The 19,826-nt window shown below is 47.8% G+C and overlaps 2 protein-coding genes across 2 annotated transcripts in view; both read left to right on the top strand.

The window, feature by feature from the left end:
• LOC117484584 (protein GPR108-like) overlaps positions 1–5,210 on the top strand; it is a 32,862-nt gene extending 27,652 nt beyond the window's left edge. Inside the window, 4 exon segments of the mRNA XM_034133016.1 lie at positions 2,184–2,233; positions 2,410–2,493; positions 3,374–3,495; positions 3,716–5,210. Coding sequence (XP_033988907.1) covers positions 2,184–2,233; positions 2,410–2,493; positions 3,374–3,495; positions 3,716–3,800 — 341 coding nt within the window. The 3' untranslated portion in view covers positions 3,801–5,210.
• Positions 5,211–7,958: 2,748 nt separating this feature from the next.
• LOC117484601 lies at positions 7,959–18,301 on the top strand. The gene is given in 9 exon segments (XM_034133033.1): positions 7,959–8,040; positions 9,500–9,559; positions 10,253–10,334; positions 10,911–11,015; positions 11,017–11,032; positions 11,402–11,541; positions 17,069–17,232; positions 17,652–17,824; positions 17,886–18,301. Coding segments are annotated over 9 exon segments (1,158 nt in total). The 5' UTR covers positions 7,959–8,038.
• Positions 18,302–19,826: the final 1,525 nt, after the last annotated feature.

The following is a 19,826-nucleotide window of genomic DNA, read 5'->3' as shown; positions in this document are numbered from 1 at the left end:
CTAAACCCTGATCAGACCCAGCCTGCAGCGTTCACTAAACCCTGATCAGACCCCAGCCTGCAGCGTTCACTAAACCCATCCTGATCAGACCCAGCCTGCAGCGTTCACTAAACAGCCTGATCAGACCCAGCCTGCAGCGTTCACTAAACCCAGGTCCTGATCAGACCCAGCCTGCAGCGTTCACTAAACCCGCTGATCAGACCCAGGCCTGCAGCGTTCACTAAACCCTGATCAGACCCAGCCTGCAGCGTTCACTAAACCCTGATCAGACCCAGAGCCTGCAGCGTTCACTAAACCCTGATCAGACCCAGAGCCTGCAGCGTTCACTAAACCCTGATCAGACCCAGCCTGCAGCGTTCACTAAACCCTGATCAGACCCAGCCTGCAGCGTTCACTAAACCCTGATCAGACCCAGCCTGCAGCGTTCACTAAACCCAGTCCTGATCAGACCCAGCCTGCAGCGTTCACTAAACCCTGATCAGACCCAGCCTGCAGCGTTCACTAAACCCTGATCAGACCCAGCCTGCAGCGTTCACTAAACCCCTGATCAGACCCAGCCTGCAGCGTTCACTAAACCCAGTCTGATCAGACCCAGCCTGCAGCGTTCACTAAACCCTGATCAGACCCAGCCTGCAGCGTTCACTAAACCCAGTCCTGATCAGACCCAGCCTGCAGCGTTCACTAAACCCAGTCCTGATCAGACCCAGCCTGCAGCGTTCACTAAACCCAGTCCTGATCAGACCCAACCTGCAGCGTTCACTAAACCCTGATCAGACCCAGCCTGCAGCGTTCACTAAACCCTGATCAGACCCAGCCTGCAGCGTTCACTAAACCCTGATCAGACCCAGCCTGCAGCGTTCACTAAACCCTGATCAGACCCAGCCTGCAGCGTTCACTAAACCCTGATCAGACCCAGCCTGCAGCGTTCACTAAACCCAGTCCTGATCAGACCCAGCCTGCAGCGTTCACTAAACCCTGATCAGAACCCAGCCTGCAGCGTTCACTAAACCCTGATCAGACCCAGAGCCTGCAGCGTTCACTAAACCCTGATCAGACCCAGCCTGCAGCGTTCACTAAACCCTGATCAGACCCAGCCTGCAGCGTTCACTAAACCCAGATCAGACCCAGCCTGCAGCGTTCACTAAACCCCTGATCAGACCCAGCCTGCAGCGTTCACTAAACCCAGTCCTGATCAGACCCAGCCTGCAGCGTTCACTAAACCCTGATCAGACCCAGCCTGCAGCGTTCACTAAACCCTGATCAGACCCAACCTGCAGCGTTCACTAAACCCTGATCAGACCCCAGCCTGCAGCGTTCACTAAACCCTGATCAGACCCAGCCTGCAGCGTTCACTAAACCCAGTCCTGATCAGACCCAGCCTGCAGCGTTCACTAACCCTGATCAGACCCAGCCTGCAGCGTTCACTAAACCCTGATCAGACCCAGAGCCTGCAGCGTTCACTAAACCCTGATCAGACCCAGAGCCTGCAGCGTTCACTAAACCCTGATCAGACCCAGCCTGCAGCGTTCACTAAACCCAGATCAGACCCAGCCTGCAGCGTTCACTAAACCCTGATCAGACCCAGAGCCTGCAGCGTTCACTAAACCCTGATCAGACCCAGCCTGCAGCGTTCACTAAACCCTGATCAGACCCAGCCTGCAGCGTTCACTAAACCCAGTCCTGATCAGACCCAGCCTGCAGCGTTCACTAAACCCAGTCCTGATCAGACCCAGCCTGCAGCGTTCACTAAACCAGTCCTGATCAGACCCAACCTGCAGCGTTCACTAAACCCTGATCAGACCCAGCCTGCAGCGCTCACTAAACCCTGATCAGACCCAGCCTGCAGCGTTCACTAAACCCTGATCAGACCCAGCCTGCAGCGTTCATTAAACCCTGATCAGACCCAGCCTGCAGCGCTCACTAAACCCTGATCAGACCCAGCCTGCAGCGTTCATTAAACCCTGATCAGACCCAGAGCCTGCAGCGTTCACTAAACCCTGATCAGACCCAGAGCCTGCAGCGTTCACTAAACCCTGATCAGACCCAGAGCCTGCAGCGTTCACTAAACCCTGATCAGACCCAGAGCCTGCAGCGTTCACTAAACCCAGTCCTGATCAGACCCAGAGCCTGCAGCGTTCACTAAACCCAATCACTTTGATTAACTCTGCTCTCATCTCTTTCAGCGGCCATGAATCTGGAGAAGCTCAAACTGTTCAGGCATTATTATGTGATGGTAAGAGCGGCTAAGCACATTCTCCTATGTACACAATGAAAACAACAGTAAAACCTTTTAGTTTGGCGGTGGGGAAGCTCTGTTGCATCATGGGAGTTGTAGTCTACAGATTCTCCTGGAAAGGGGAGTCTGCATTCATTTGGTTTATCTTTTAACATTCTCCCTGTGGTTTTCAGATTGTGTGTTATATCTACTTCACGAGGATTATCGCCATCCTGCTGAAGGTCACCATGCCGTTCCAGTGGCAGTGGTGCTACGAGGTGAGACAACAACAACACCCGTTATGTTCATGCCTACACGCGTTGTGTTCATGCCTACACGCGTTGTGTTCATGCCTACACGCGTTATGTTCATGCCTACACGCGTTATGTTCATGCCTACACGCGTTGTGTTCATGCCTACACGCGTTATGTTCATGCCTACACGCGTTATGTTCATGCCTACACGCGTTGTGTTCATGCCTACACGCGTTATGTTCATGCCTACACGCGTTATGTTCATGCCTACACGCGTTATGTTCATGCCTACACGCGTTATGTTCATGCCTACACGCGTTGTGTTCATGCCTACACGCGTTGTGTTCATGCCTACACGCGTTATGTTCATGCCTACACGCGTTATGTTCATGACTACACGCGTTGTGTTCATGCCTACACGCGTTGTGTTCATGCCTACACGCGTTATGTTCATGACTACACGCGTTGTGTTCATGCCTACACGCGTTATGTTTCATGCCTACACGCGTTGTGTTCATGCCTACACGCGTTGTGTTCATGCCTACACGCGTTATGTTCATGCCTACACGCGTTGTGTTCATGCCTACACGCGTTGTGTTCATGCCTACACGCGTTGTGTTCATGCCTACACGCGTTATGTTCATGCCTACACGCGTTATGTTCATGCCTACACGCGTTATGTTCATGACTACACGCGCTATGTTCATGCCTACACGCGTTATGTTCATGCCTACACGCGTTATGTTCATGCCTACACGCGTAGATTTGGGCAACATATTATTAAATATCTTTTATTCTATCTTTTTATTGAACATCCAGACTTTAATAATGTTCCTACTTCCTGTCAGTTATCTCTCATGGCTCTTCCTAATGTTCCTACTTCCTGTCCCCTGTGTCTCTGCAGTTCCTGGTGGAGGTCTCCACTCTGATCTTCTTCGTGTTGACGGGCTATAAGTTCAGACCAGCGTCCAACAACCCTTACCTGCAGCTGCCCCTGGACGAGGAGGACGTGGAGATGGACGAAGTGTGAGCTCACCGTGACTTCAATGTGTTGTGAATGTGTCATCGATACCAGTCTACCCACTCAACTGACTGACTGACCTGTTATCTGTCATTGGCTAATGGTGGCTCTTTTCATTTGACATGACCAATGTCCTCTCTATTCTGCATGTCCTCTATGAACAGGTGAACTGAAGGCTGTGTTTTGATTGGCTGTAATTGACGTCCCTCTTTGTCTCTGGTGCAGAGTGACTGAGTCCGGAGCTCTGGAGGGAATCTCCAAAGTGAAGAAGACGTGTAACGGACAACGCCCGAGAGAGTCCACCTTGTGAGCTGGAAGCTGCCTCCTTGGGGGGGGGTACTCAACATGGACCATGCCCCCTCCCCTCCCCCCTCCCCCCCCCCCCCCCCCCCCTCCCCACACACCAGATCCCCTGTTGAACTCTGGGAGAGGTTGCAGTGTCCTGTCCACTGTCTGGCTATGCAAAAACAAAAAGACAAACTTTGTTGGACGCTCTCCAATTCCTTGAAAACACTTCACCCAGAAACAGTGGAGGGGGGGTGGGGGTCTCTCCCCTCTCTCCCCAAAGATCATTATAATTTTAGAGACTTGCTTTCGGGTGTGTTTATATCGGCTATTTAAACGGTACTGCTGCCGGTCGTACCTTCCTGTGTGTGAACGTAAGACGACGTGAAAATAACTGTAATGTTTTTTTATCTTCTGGAGACAAAGCCCGGACTCAGGTGGCGGCTCAATCACTTTACATTTAACTTTTAGGAATGTTAAAAGGAAGCTTTGGAAATTCTTCAACAGAGAGGATGTAGTGTTTCTGTGTTGGTCCCTGAAGGCAACATCTCCTGGTCCCTGAAGGCAGCATCTCCTGGTCCCTGAAGGCAGCATCTCCTGGTCCCTGAAGGCAGCATCTCCTGGTCCAATGGGATAATCTGCGTCCAACAAACGTTTCTGATTCTTGGAACACAGACCCCTCAAAGATGAAAGCTTCCTTTCAACCCGTCCCCCTCACAGGTGGTTCTATAGTTTCACATCAGCACTGCGCTTTATATGTTACTCTGTTTCCATATATTGAAATATATGAAAGAGGTTTTATATTTCAATATATTTCCTTATTGCATATTGAAATGTTATATTTCAGTATTATTTCCAGGAGAGCGAGGAGTCGCTGTAATTTAATGCTTTAGTGGATGTTCAGCCCAGATCTTCATTTCTAAATCTCTCATTTAGGGAGGGGTCTTTTGGGGAGGGGAGACCCAACAGATCATCTCTCATTTAGGGAGGGGTCTTTTGGGGAGGGGAGACCCAACAGATCATCTCTCTTTTAGGGAGGGGTCTTTTGGGGAGGGGAGACCCAACAGATCATCTCTCATTTAGGGAGGGGTCTTTTGGGGAGGGGAGACCCAACAGATCATCTCATTTAGGGAGGGGTCTTTTGGGGAGGGGAGACCCAACAGATGATCTCTGGCTTTTGGTTTTACTTTCGTGCTCTTGATGTGAAGCTTATTTTATTAATTATTGAAGACTTAACAGATGTAAATAAGACTGTGGAGAGGAAGGCACTTTGATGAAGAGGCTTTAGGACGCGTTCGGGTTCTGTTCTGATTGTGTTGAAGGACGCAGGAGACGAGGAGGCGTTCAGGTGTGACTGTTCACCTGAGAGGAAACGGGAAGTCACAGAGGAAGTGATGTCTGAACTGTCACAATAAAGCTGGTGTTCTGGAAATGTGTTCGTCTTGGAGTGGTTACATGTTGAATTTAACAATGGAGCTGATGGAGGGGGGGGGGGGTTTGGGGAGAAATAATGCATTCAATGTTATTCAAGATTATAGTTAGAAATTCAAGAGAAAAACTCAAAAACATTGAGAAAAAAAGATTTAGAGAAAATTTAGATATATAAAAAAAGAATACCTTTTTTTATCCAGTTGAAATAAAAAATGTACAGAATATAAATGTAATATTATATGAGACTATGAATGCATTAATTTACGATATTATGTAATTTTCTGAGGCAATTGTAAATTTATCAGAAAGAAATCACAAATTAACAGGTTAACCTGTTACGCACCGCCCCCCGGTACCGGGCGGATAAACGCGTCATTTGCAGGAAACAACGTCTAAGGAATGTTAATATTTAATAAACTATGAATGTTTTATATCCATGTAACGGGAAGAAACTCAGATAACTGATCTTTTTAATTTTTTAAATAAAAAAAACCCCACAATGCTAACACTCAGCCTCTGAATTATCCACGAGCGAAAAAATGTAACCTATCACTGCACTTAAACTCACTCTAACTCCCTTATTACTTATCCTAGATGCACAGCCAACCCCTCGATTAGCATCTCCTGGAGACACTGAATCTAGTGGTGCCCACCTCAACACTCAGTGATAAACATTTGCGACGCTATAAACGAAAGCGTACATCATAACATGTGGAGCTAGGTAGCTAGAAACGCTAACATGGCTTACCTTGGTCAAAACTGGTCTTCAATTGCATTAAAACGATAAAAAAACGATGCTGCAGTTAATCCATAGGTTAATCCAATGTGTCTGTGTCCTCTTTGAAATGATTTCTGATAATCCATAAGCAATAAAACTGCTTTTTCGTTTCCAAATGCCAGAGCTAGAGATAGGTACACTCTGATGCTAAATTACATGCGCGAAGCTCGTTTTCACAACGAGTGTGTGTGGGGGAGCCTCCCCCTTCGATTCTATTGGCTCTGGTCAGAAAGAGGTGTCAACCATCAAAATCAAGCAAGGGGGGCCAGAGATATGAAAAAAAAAACATTTCCACCCAAATCACCTCAGAAGTGGTTTCTTTTTGCTAAACCTCTCTAAAAAGGTCAAATGTCACTTGTTTTGCATCAATCTTGATACAGGGTACTTATTATATGTTGTACTTTGGATTCCTAAAGCTTTTAGTCTACTAACCCATCATCCAAGGGTAGTTTTCACTATAAGTAAAAAAGAATTTTTGGACGGACACTATAATTTACAGTTTTTTACAATGTAAAATCTGAATTTTCTTTAAAATAAAAAACATTTATATTGATTCTGACACTTCTACATCCAACTCACAGATGTAACCTTGCTTTGATAAAAGAAATTATTCATATAACCCTTTTAGAAGTTAAGTTGTAGTCATTTGTTTTGGGCATGTCATTTTCGAGCCTGAAACATGAAAAACAGGCTTGGTGCTTAACAGGTTAAACAATTATAATGAACTTGGATGTTACTTAAAGGTCACCTATCAGGCTATTTGTAGGCAATAGCATAGGTCTCAGATATATACAAAAATATAAAAAACATGTCTGAGGTGTTTTGCTCCAAACACCAAACAGATCACCCATTCTAGCCATGCCTCATATCCCTCTGTTTCACTTCCTGTTTCAAAAGTGCTGATTTTGGGTATAAAGCTTTAAAAAGGAGGGGTCTGAGCTCATGCGGGACCCGGCAGCTACCGTCTAAACTAAATGCTGCCGTGATGAAACGCCATATCATGGATTATCAAGGATTATCTCTGAAACAGTATGGAGCTCAAAGGCTTTCTCTCTTGCCGGTTATACCACAAGGTGAGTTCCTTTTTATTTCCTGCTTCTTCACACACATGCTCTCCAGTACAGGTTAGCTCTGAGTGTTAGCGATGCTAATGTAAACACCGACCATATTACGTCCAAAACAGTCGGGCATTGTTTCTGATAGCAACGTTTCTGATAGGGCCGTGGGTCCACGTTTCAGATATTACGTCATATCGGACGCAAATCTGGATCAGCTCCGTTGTTCCCCCGTTTTTAGAGATTTGGGTACGGAGGAAAAGAGAGAGGGTTTTATTTTCTGACGCTGCGTGAGTTCCCTGACACACCGGGTACACCGGGGACACATGGTGACACACCGGGGACACACCGGGGACACACCGGGGACACACCGGGGATACACCGGGGACACATGGTGATGTAGAGAAGACCTCAGAAAGTGCATTTTGCATGACAGGTCACAAAACCCAATGTAACTGTTGGTGAGTTTGTCAGCGAGATAAACTCTGGATGTGGATTTATAATAATCCATTTTGTTTATGTAGCACACTTTAAAAACATCATCTCAAGGTGCTTCACAAGGCTACGAGGAGGAAATGCAAAGTGATCTAAGGAGCATCTTGAATAAAATATGGTAATATAAAACAGGTTAAGAGCATAAAAGGTTAGATTAAAATAAAGGACAGTCACATTTCAGAGGCTTCTTTACACAAGTCTGAACGAAGACATGTTCTAGAAGAGAAATATCCCAAAGCCCCTCTGGAGGAACACGGGGATTTGAGTGTTAGCAGACCATTAACATGCACTAACACAGAACTACTGGGCAGGAACAGGGACTCTTTAAAGTGTCCTTGATGACGGCAGACTTCCTGCTGAAGGTGATCGTGTGTCCGGTGATCAGCCCCTCCCCCCCCCCCCCCCCCCCTCCTCCTCTCTGCAGTCAGAGTGCAGCAGACTGCAGTCTCTCCTCCTCTCTCCTCCTCTCTCCTCCTCTCTCCTCCCTGCAGGTGGACCAGCACGATGTGAGTAGCAGCTCTTTCCTTATCTCGTTGTGTTTCTCTAACGTCAGAAAAGGAGAGGTTTCTTTCTTTCTGCAGCGTCATGCGAAGCTACATATTTAAAGAGAGCTGCAGTGCGATGTGAGCGGCTGAATGCATCCTGCCCTAAATACTCAGACCTTCCGTAGTGTGTAGACGAGCTGTTGGGTTGTTGGAGGTTCTGATGGAGGAGTTTGAGTTTGACCTCGAGACGCCTTTGAGCCAGTGAGCGGATGATGCAGCAGCTCTGCAGCACTGATGCTTTCAGTCATGCTGCAGATGTCTTCTGCCACATGCCGTAACCCTTCAGACTATGGCTGTTTTTATTTATGTGTCCTTTATTATTAGCATTTCATATTTTTAATGTATTGTTTTTTTTCTTCCATTTTTTAAATATGTTATTATTTAAAACCTAATAAAGTTAGAGTTCATGTTAGTCCTGAACCGCCCTCTGAATACTATTCACATTTCAGTTCAACACTACCTCGTCTGAATCTATTTCATTTGAGTGTGTTAGTCATTCTGGGGGGGGGGGGGGGTCAGTGGTTGAATGCAGTGTTGACCAGGTGGGTGGGGGGGGGGGCAGGAGGTTGAATGCAGTGTTGACCAGGTGGGTGGGGGGGGGGGGCAGGAGGTTGAATGCAGTGTTGACCAGGTGGGTTTTGAGTGATGTTTTGAATGGGGTGAGGGAGGAAGAGTCTCTGATGGATTGAGCTCCAGAGGGTTAGGGTGCAGCAACGGAGAAGGCTCTGCCGCCCCAGGACTTGAGGTTGGTCCGGGTGGGGTGGGGTGGGGACAGGAGGTTGGCAGAGCGGAGGGAGCGAGTGGGAGTGTGTCTGTGGAGGAGGTCAGTTGGGGTGGGGTGGGGACAGGAGGTTGGCAGAGCGGAGGGAGTGAGTGGGAGTGTGTCTGTGGAGGAGGTCAGTTGGGGGGGGGGGGGGGGGGGGGGGGGGGGGGGGGGACAGGAGGTTGGCAGAGCGGAGGGAGCGAGGTCAGTCGGGTATTATTATTAAAACATAATAAAGTGTGGAGTCATGTAAATCCTGCGCACCCGTCTGGATATTTGTAATATTACCTCAACACGACCTCCTCTGAATCATTTGAACTCATATTCATATTTGGACTCAACTTTTTTTTTGTGTATTTATATTTTGTGTAAATATTGCTCTTTATTTACCAGTTTTTATATTAGTTCTACTTTTGCCTCTTGTCTACAATTGTCTTTCTCTTTCTTTATTAAGTCAGAATTTAGAGAAAACAAAGACTTTAGAGAAAAAGTCAACATTTAGAAAATATATAAATACGTTAGTAACGTTTTGTATGTTTTGGATAAATGATGAATGCATGATAGATGATAGTTATCAAGTAGATGAACTGCTTTAAAGAGTAAACAGTAAGTAAGTACCGTAGTGCGTCAGATGACTCTTCCTCCTTTCCTCCTCAGGGCCTTCGTCTCAGTTTTTGCGTTTCTGGCGCTCGCCGTTGCGGCTGAAGGAAACGTCGGGTAAGTTGATCCCTTCAGGAACATTCAGTACATCCAAGAAACCACGGTGTAAACACACTAACCACTCACCAGACTATACTAGGAGGAGGCACCTTTAACTTAAGTGCACACTGCGTAGTGATCCGGTAGTTCAGTGGGATTCACCAGGCTCCTCACGATACGATACTATCGAGATACAAAGCAAAGACTTGACGGAGAAAAAGAACGGAGATAAAGTACAGATATTAACGGAGATATCAACATTTAAATACGGCGGTGCTTTGTGTCTTAATTCGTTTATATACTGTATTATAACTTTATATGCTAAGAAACAAGAAAGAAAAATGTATATAAGAAAATATCCATACTTGGCGTCCGTGTAGCGATACTCTGCTCTATGGATTATTTCCCCCACCCCTATTTGTTTGGATGCCATGTTTTGTAGTTAATACAGAAACTACAAAACACGTTGGGGCCATGAGGACCCTCCATTGAAAGAGTTCAGGGACAGGTTGTTATTTCAGGCCCACTCACTTGTGTCCCATTATGAAACAGTGATGGGCAAACCCTATTTGACACAACCATTTTGGATTGTTGTCTTTCCATTTCAACCTGCGGCCAGATACCTGTGATTTGACAGTGACTTTTATTTTAAAAGCGAAGTACAAACCGCTCAGTCATCAAGAAAGAGGTTGATATCTGTCTCTGTTGCAGACCGAGCAGCAACAGAAGCTTCTGCACCGAGTCCAAGGAGTGCCTGGAGTACCAGCTGGTCTGCAAGACAGACGAATATGAGGTGTGTGTGTGTGTGTGTGTGTGTGTGTGTGTGGTGTGTGTGTGTGTGTGTGTGTGTGTGTGTGTGTGTGTGTGTGTGTGTGTGTGTGTGTGTGTGTGTGTGTGTGTGTGTGTGTGTGTGTGTGTGTGTGTGTGTGTGTGTGTGTGTGTGTGTGTGTGTGTGTGTGAGTGATAATGTAAGAACACAACTGACCTAAATATAACCATAATGGCAGCCAACTGCTCCAAACATTAGGATGGGCCAAATGCAGAGAAACCATTTTGTTACTAGTACCTGTACTGACAATGAAGTTGAATAAATAAAACGTATGGCTATTCATTTTTACATATTGTAATGCGCAATGTTAGATAGTATATCATGAATCAATTAAATATAATGTGTGTGTGTGTGTGTGTGTGTGTGTGTGTGTGTGTGTGTGTGTGTGTGTGTGTGTGTGTGTGTGTGGTGTGTGTGTGTGTGTGTGTGTGTGTGTGTGTGTGTGTGGTGTGTGTGTGTGTGTGATTGTGTGTGTGTGTGTGTGTGTGTTGATGTGTGTTGTGTGTGTGTGTCCATGTCCATGTCCATGTCCATGTCCAGGTGCGACACTACAGTCCGACCCGCTGGGTGTCCACAGACGCAGAGGCGTATTTCATGGGAGTGGGAGCAGCGATGGCCTTCAGGAGACTCTTCCAGTTCATCACCCGGGGCCAACGTGGGGGGTGAGACCTGCAGACTCACTCCAACAAACCTTTGACTGAAATATGTCAGGAATATGAGCCTGGCTTTAACAAATGTTTCATAATTCTGTGTTTGATCTCACAATCCTGGGGGAAAGTCAGACTTTTGAAAATAATCAGAATTCTGAAAAATGTGAGAAGTTTTAGAAAAAAGTCCATATTTTTATAAAAGTTAGAATTTTTAGGAAAAAGTCCGAAATTGTATTTAAAAAAGTCATAATTTTAATAAAAAGTCATTTTGAGAAAAAAGTCTGAATAAAAAAAAAAAAAAGTCAGAATTCTGACTTTATTCTCACAATTCTGAAAAATATCAACCTTCAAGGGTTTTTATGTGTGTGTGTGTGTGTTCAGGAGTCCAGATGGAGATGACCGCCCCCGTCCTGGTGAAGATCCCGGAGGATACCAGGATGTGGGAACCAGCCGTCTACACCCTCAGCTTCCCGCTGCCGGCAGCCTATCAGGAGGAGCCGCCGGTGCCAACCAATGACAAGGTTCAGACATTCAGACACTCAAACTTATAGAGATGTGCAAGAATGAGTCCTAAACCCTGAGTCAGCATTTCCTCACTTGTAGCTCCTTTAAAAGCCCAACATTAGCCGCCTTTAGCTTAGCGGTGGTGACACTAGGTCATGTGACCGTGCTGTAGTTCCTTTATAGCCCAACATTAGCCGCCTTTAGCTTAGCGGTGGTGACGTGAAGTCATGTGACCGTGCTGTAGTTCCTTTATAGCCCAACATTAGCCACCTTTAGCTTAGCGGTGGTGACGTGAAGTCATGTGACCGTGCTGTAGTTCCTTTATAGCCCAACATTAGCCACCTTTAGCTTAGCGGTGGTGACGTGAAGTCATGTGACCGTGCTGTAGTTCCTTTATAGCCCAACATTAGCCACCTTTAGCTTAGCGGTGGTGACGTGAAGTCATGTGACCGTGCTGTAGTTCCTTTATAGCCCAACATTAGCCACCTTTAGCTTAGCGGTGGTGACGTGAAGTCATGTGACCGTGCTGTAGTTCCTTTATAGCCCAACATTAGCCACCTTTAGCTTAGCGGTGGTGACGTGAAGTCATGTGATCGTGCTGTAGTTCCTTTATAGCCCAACATTAGCCACCTTTAGCTTAGCGGTGGTGACGTGAAGTCATGTGACCGTGCTGTAGTTCCTTTATAGCCCAACATTAGCCACCTTTAGCTTAGCGGTGGTGACGTGAGGTCATGTGACCGTGCTGTAGTTCCTTTATAGCCCAACATTAGCCTCCTTTAGCTTAGCGGTGGTGACGTGAAGTCATGTGATCGTGCTGTAGTTCCTTTATAGCCCAACATTAGCCACCTTTAGCTTAGCGGTGGTGACGTGAGGTCATGTGACCGTGCTGTAGTTCCTTTATAGCCCAACATTAGCCTCCTTTAGCTTAGCGGTGGTGACGTGAAGTCATGTGATCGTGCTGTAGTTCCTTTATAGCCCAACATTAGCCACCTTTAGCTTAGCGGTGGTGACGTGAGGTCATGTGACCGTGCTGTAGTTCCTTTATAGCCCAACATTAGCCTCCTTTAGCTTAGCGGTGGTGACGTGAAGTCATGTGACCGTGCTGTAGTTCCTTTATAGCCCAACATTAGCCACCTTTAGCTTAGCGGTGGTGACGTGAAGTCATGTGACCGTGCTGTAGTTCCTTTATAGCCCAACATTAGCCACCTTTAGCTTAGCGGTGGTGACGTGAAGTCATGTGATTGTGCTGTAGTTCCTTTATAGCCCAACATTAGCCACCTTTAGCTTAGCGGTGGTGACGTGAAGTCATGTGACCGTGCTGTAGTTAGAATAGAAGAATAGGGAGGGATGAAACCCTCTTTAATGGTCACACATGCAGAGCACACAGCACACACAGTGAAATTTGGCCTCTGCTTTTAACCCATCCTAGTAAGGAGTCTAGTACTAGGAGCAGTGGGCAGCTATTGTACAGCGCCCGGGGAGCAATGGGAGTGGGGGGGGAAGGGGGGTGTCCGGTGCCTTGCTCAAGGGCACCACGGCAGGGCAGGAGGTGAACTGGGACATCTCCAAGTAGAAGTCCACACTCCATATTTAGGTCTGGTCGGGGACTTGAACCAGCGACCCTACGGCTCACAGTCCAAGCCCCTACTGACTGAGCCACTGAACATTAGCCACCTTTAGCTTAGCGGTGGTGACGTGAAGTCATGTGACCGTGCTGTAGTTCCTTTATAGCCCAACATTAGCCTCCTTTAGCTTAGCAGTGGTGACGTGAAGTCATGTGACCGTGCTGTAGTTCCTTTATAGCCCAACATTAGCCTCCTTTAGCTTAGCGGTGGTGACGTGAAGTCATGTGACCGTGCTGTAGTTCCTTTATAGCCCAACATTAGCCTCCGTTAGCTTAGCGGTGGTGACGTGAAGTCATGTGACCGTGCTGTAGTTCCTTTATAGCCCAACATTAGCCACCTTTAGCTTAGCGGTGGTGACGTGAAGTCATGTGACCGTGCTGTAGTTCCTTTATAGCCCAACATTAGCCACCTTTACCTTAGCGGTGGTGACGTGAGGTCATGTGACCGTGCTGTAGTTCCTTTATAGCCCAACATTAGCCTCCTTTAGCTTAGCGGTGGTGACGTGAAGTCATGTGATCGTGCTGTAGTTCCTTTATAGCCCAACATTAGCCACCTTTAGCTTAGCGGTGGTGACGTGAGGTCATGTGACCGTGCTGTAGTTCCTTTATAGCCCAACATTAGCCACCTTTAGCTTAGCGGTGGTGACGTGAGGTCATGTGACCGTGCTGTAGTTCCTTTATAGCCCAACATTAGCCTCCTTTAGCTTAGCGGTGGTGACGTGAAGTCATGTGACCGTGCTGTAGTTCCTTTATAGCCCAACATTAGCCACCTTTAGCTTAGCGGTGGTGACGTGAAGTCATGTGACCGTGCTGTAGTTCCTTTATAGCCCAACATTAGCCACCTTTAGCTTAGCGGTGGTGACGTGAAGTCATGTGATTGTGCTGTAGTTCCTTTATAGCCCAACATTAGCCACCTTTAGCTTAGCGGTGGTGACGTGAAGTCATGTGACCGTGCTGTAGTTCCTTTATAGCCCAACATTAGCCACCTTTAGCTTAGCGGTGGTGACGTGAAGTCATGTGACCGTGCTGTAGTTCCTTTATAGCCCAACATTAGCCTCCTTTAGCTTAGCAGTGGTGACGTGAAGTCATGTGACCGTGCTGTAGTTCCTTTATAGCCCAACATTAGCCTCCGTTAGCTTAGCGGTGGTGACGTGAAGTCATGTGACCGTGCTGTAGTTCCTTTATAGCCCAACATTAGCCACCTTTAGCTTAGCGGTGGTGACGTGAAGTCATGTGACCGTGCTGTAGTTCCTTTATAGCCCAACATTAGCCACCTTTAGCTTAGCGGTGGTGACGTGAAGTCATGTGACCGTGCTGTAGTTCCTTTATAGCCCAACATTAGCCTCCGTTAGCTTAGCGGTGGTGACGTGAAGTCATGTGACCGTGCTGTAGTTCCTTTATAGCCCAACATTAGCCACCTTTAGCTTAGCGGTGGTGACGTGAAGTCATGTGACCGTGCTGTAGTTCCTTTATAGCCCAACATTAGCCTCCTTTAGCTTAGCGGTGGTGACGTGAAGTCATGTGACCGTGCTGTATTTCCTTTATAGCCCAACATTAGCCTCCTTTAGCTTAGCGGTGGTGACGTGAAGTCATGTGACCGTGCTGTAGTTCCTTTATAGCCCAACATTAGCCACCTTTAGCTTAGCGGTGGTGACGTGAAGTCATGTGACCGTGCTGTAGTTCCTTTATAGCCCAACATTAGCCACCTTTAGCTTAGCGGTGGTGACGTGAAGTCATGTGATTGTGCTGTAGTTCCTTTATAGCCCAACATTAGCCACCTTTAGCTTAGCGGTGGTGACGTGAAGTCATGTGACCGTGCTGTAGTTCCTTTATAGCCCAACATTAGCCTCCGTTAGCTTAGCGGTGGTGACGTGAAGTCATGTGATCGTGCTGTAGTTCCTTTATAGCCCAACATTAGCCACCTTTAGCTTAGCGGTGGTGACGTGAAGTCATGTGACCGTGCTGTAGTTCCTTTATAGCCCAACATTAGCCTCCTTTAGCTTAGCGGTGGTGACGTGAAGTCATGTGACCGTGCTGTAGTTCCTTTATAGCCCAACATTAGCCTCCTTTAGCTTAGCGGTGGTGACGTGAAGTCATGTGACCGTGCTGTAGTTCCTTTATAGCCCAACATTAGCCTCCGTTAGCTTAGCGGTGGTGACGTGAAGTCATGTGACCGTGCTGTAGTTCCTTTATAGCCCAACATTAGCCACCTTTAGCTTAGCGGTGGTGACGTGAAGTCATGTGACCGTGCTGTAGTTCCTTTATAGCCCAACATTAGCCACCTTTAGCTTAGCGGTGGTGACGTGAAGTCATGTGACCGTGCTGTAGTTCCTTTATAGCCCAACATTAGCCTCCTTTAGCTTAGCGGTGGTGACGTGAAGTCATGTGACCGTGCTGTAGTTCCTTTATAGCCCAACATTAGCCTCCGTTAGCTTAGCGGTGGTGACGTGAAGTCATGTGACCGTGCTGTAGTTCCTTTATAGCCCAACATTAGCCACCTTTAGCTTAGCGGTGGTGACGTGAAGTCATGTGACCGTGCTGTAGTTCCTTTATAGCCCAACATTAGCCTCCGTTAGCTTAGCGGTGGTGACGTGAAGTCATGTGATCGTGCTGTAGTTCCTTTATAGCCCAACATTAGCCACCTTTAGCTTAGCGGTGGTGACGTGAAGTCATGTGACCGTGCTGTAGTTCCTTTATAGCCCAACATTAGCCTCCTTTAGCTTAGCGGTGGTGACGTGAAGTCATGTGACCGTGCTGTAGTTCCTTTATAGCCCAACATTAGCCTCCTTTAGCTTAGCGGTGGTGACGTGAAGTCATGTGACCGTGCTGTAGTTCCTTTATAGCCCAACATTAGCCTCCGTTAGCTTAGCGGTGGTGACGTGAAGTCATGTGACCGTGCTGTAGTTCCTTTATAGCCCAACATTAGCCACCTTTAGCTTAGCGGTGGTGACGTGAAGTCATGTGACCGTGCTGTAGTTCCTTTATAGCCCAACATTAGCCACCTTTAGCTTAGCGGTGGTGACGTGAAGTCATGTGACCGTGCTGTAGTTCCTTTATAGCCCAACATTAGCCACCTTTAGCTTAGCGGTGGTGACGTGAAGTCATGTGACCGTGCTGTAGTTCCTTTATAGCCCAACATTAGCCTCCGTTAGCTTAGCGGTGGTGACGTGAAGTCATGTGACCGTGCTGTAGTTCCTTTATAGCCCAACATTAGCCACCTTTAGCTTAGCGGTGGTGACGTGAAGTCATGTGACCGTGCTGTAGTTCCTTTATAGCCCAACATTAGCCTCCTTTAGCTTAGCAGTGGTGACGTGAAGTCATGTGACCGTGCTGCAGTTCCTTTATAGCCCAACATTAGCCTCCGTTAGCTTAGCGGGGGTGACGTGAAGTCATGTGACCGTGCTGTAGTTCCTTTATAGCCCAACATTAGCCACCTTTAGCTTAGCAGTGGTGACGTGAAGTCATGTGACCGTGCTGTAGTTCCTTTATAGCCCAACATTAGCCACCTTTAGCTTAGCAGTGGTGACGTGAAGTCATGTGACCGTGCTGTAGTTCCTTTATAGCCCAACATTAGCCTCCGTTAGCTTAGTGGTGGTGACGTGAAGTCATGTGATCGTGCTGTAGTTCCTTTATAGCCCAACATTAGCTTTTTACTTCAGAAAGTGATGTTCACATGTGGAGCAGCATGTTGACTTCAGTGATGCATAATGCCCAGATGCTGATGGTGTGTGTGTGTGTGTGTGTGTGTGTGTGTGTGTGTGTGTGTGTGTGTGTGTGTGTGTGTGTGTGTGTGTGTGTGTGTGTGTGTGTGTGTGTGTGTGTGTGTGTGTGTGTGTGTGTGTGTGTGTGCGTGCGTGCGTGCGTGCGTGCGTGCGTGCGTGCGTGCGTGCGTGCGTGCGTGCGTGCGTGCGTGCGTGCAGCTGTACTTCACAGAGATGCCGGAGATGGATGTGTATGTGCGGGGGTACGGGGGCTGGATGCTGTCCGTCACCTCCCGGCTTCACGCCCACCTCCTGACCAAAGAGCTGGGGAGGGTGGGCGCCTCGTACAACCGCAGCTACCACTACGGAGTGGGGTACGACAGGTAAACACTTCATCATCACAATCATAATCCTTATCATCACCAAGTAGGTTTACACATACGGGGAATTAGCTTTTGTATAAATGCTACATACAGATACCAGAAGAACATTATTACAAAAAAATGTATTGCAAAAAATAGCTCTATTATACAAACTAGCGTAACATTTTTAAAATAAAGACAATATTTACACTAAACAGAGAAAGGGCTTTTATGACTTTATTTGTATTGTTTTGGGAATTTCTCAACTTTGAAACTTCTTATTTTCCTCTGTGTGTGTGTGTGTGTGTGTGTGTGTGTGTGTGTGTGTGTGTGTGTGTGTGTGTGTGTGTGTGTGTGTGTGTGTGTGTGTGTGTGTGTGTGTGTGTGTGTGTGTGTGTGTGTGTGTGTGTGTGTGTGTGTGTGTGTGTGTGTGTGTGTAGTCCCTTGAAGCTGTTGAACAGGCACAACGAGGTGTGGTACGTGTCCGAGGGGGATGTAGTTTGCTCGGATCCTCAGCAGCCGACCCCCCCTCACACCCCCGGGCCGACCCCTTCCCCCTCCCCCACAGACCCCGCCTCCCCCCCCCCTCCCACACACACTCTCCGACTCCCCCGTCCTCCCACACACACTCTCCGACTCCCCCGTCCTCACCCCCGCCTCCAACCTGTCCTCAGAGTCCAACTCCTCCGACCCCTCTGCCCTCCCCCAATCTGAAGCCAGTCCTTCGTCCAGCGGCCCCTCCACCTTCATCCTGCAGGATCCAACCTCCACCCCTCCGGGGAACATTTCCAACCCCCCAGGGAACAGCACCACACTGGTGCCCGACGCCCCCCCAGGTAACAGCACCATCCTGGGGAACATTACCACCCCCCCAGGGAACAGCACCATCATGGGGAACATTACCACCCCCCCAGGGAACAGCACCATCCTGGGGAACATTACCACCCCCCCAGGGAACAGCACCACCCCCCCAGGGAACAGCACCACCCCCCCCACGGAACAGCACCAACCCCCCAGGGAACAGCACCAACCCCCCAGGGAACAGCACCACCCTCCTCCCCTCCCTCACCTCTGGGGGGCCATCAACTGACGCCCCCCCAGAGGAGGCTCACTAGCAACACTCACATTTTAATATAAAGCATTAATCCACATTCAGATATGACCCTTTATCCATCAGTTACTCCCCCGTTTGACTGTCGTTGAGAAAAATCCCCACTGACAGATCAAGAAGAAACCGGACCAGTGGATCCAGTTCTTACCTTTCATCCAGAGTCACTTACAATAAGTGCAAAAACCATAAAGAATCAAACTCGGAACAACAAGGAAAGTGCAGATATATTCTCCTCCAGCGAGTCGTAACGGATCGTCCACACAGCAGCGTTAAAAAAATCTTGAAACGCTTCTGCCCATTCACTTTGAATGGGGTGACGTCACTTTCCCTCACTTTTCGCCGAACTGCATTGTGGGAAGCAGAGCGGAGATTTTCAGGATTTTCAGCCTCAAAAGTTGAACAATGTTCAACTTTTGAGGCTGAGGTGGAAGCGTCAGCCAATCAAACGGCGTGTATGCTGGGAGAGACATACCGCAGGTCATTTCCTCATATTCCAAAACATGGAGGAGAAATGAGCGGTAGGGAATCACCCGGTGCTTTATGACCAGTCCCTATTTACCTACCGGGATACAAACCGGAGGAGCCAGGCATGGAGGGAGGTGGCAGAGACAGTGGTAGCTTTTCGCCTGTTTGGGGAGTTTATATCCAGTTTACTTCGGGCTTTTTTGCTTCGTATGTCGGGGGCGGGAGATTCATGTGATTGGTTGTTGGTGCCTTGCTCGCAAAAAATCCTCAAGCTTCAGATACGCCCACCTCCAAGATTGTTTTAACGCTGCTGTGTGGACGTACCGTAAGTGCTGGAGAGAAGAATCTAGGCCTGGTGTCCTGATGTCCATGGGGAGCTCTTTCCACCATTTAGGAGCCAGGGTAGTGTTTTCTTTCACAGCCTCACATTCTCTTCCTGTCCTAACATCTACTGCCATCAGGGTCACAGTGGCATTCCCCTTCTTGGGGGCTTTATTTGATCCCCACGTTGGGGGCCATGTGACATGACGGGCCTTATTGTGGGTGTTTATTACATTTCTCAAAATTTAAATACAAAGTTCCTAAAAAGATGTAAAACCCGCCGGATTCGACAGGAGATAAGAGTTTTATTCAGGAGGTGCTTTCCAGGGTTAAAGGTTACCCCATTCATCAGGACTTTTCCCTTTTCTTTGGATTCATCGTTTGCTACGGAGACATTCGCTTTCTTCCAGAACTGAGATCCACACGGGGAGTAACTGATGTATAGATGATGATGTGGTGAAGTTTAGCTTCAAGCAGCAACACAATCAGAAGAGAGGCGTGGAGGAGGTGAGACCACTCAGTGTGGAGGTGAGACCACTCAGTGTGGAGGTGAGACCACTCAGTGTGGAGGTGAGACCACTCAGTGTGGAGGTGAGACCACTCAGTGTGGGAATCACAGCTTTGCACCTGCAGCGTATCTTATCCAGAACATCCATAGAGATGTGTTAGTTATCTAGAGTCCAGGGACACCCTAACATCCCTGAAAGTAATAACTGAG

The sequence above is a fragment of the Trematomus bernacchii genome, unplaced genomic scaffold, assembly GCF_902827165.1.
Source record: "Trematomus bernacchii unplaced genomic scaffold, fTreBer1.1, whole genome shotgun sequence".
NCBI lineage: Eukaryota > Metazoa > Chordata > Actinopteri > Perciformes > Nototheniidae > Trematomus > Trematomus bernacchii.
The sequence above is the reverse complement of the archived record's forward strand: the minus strand, read 5'-3'. Positions and strand labels throughout refer to the sequence as shown.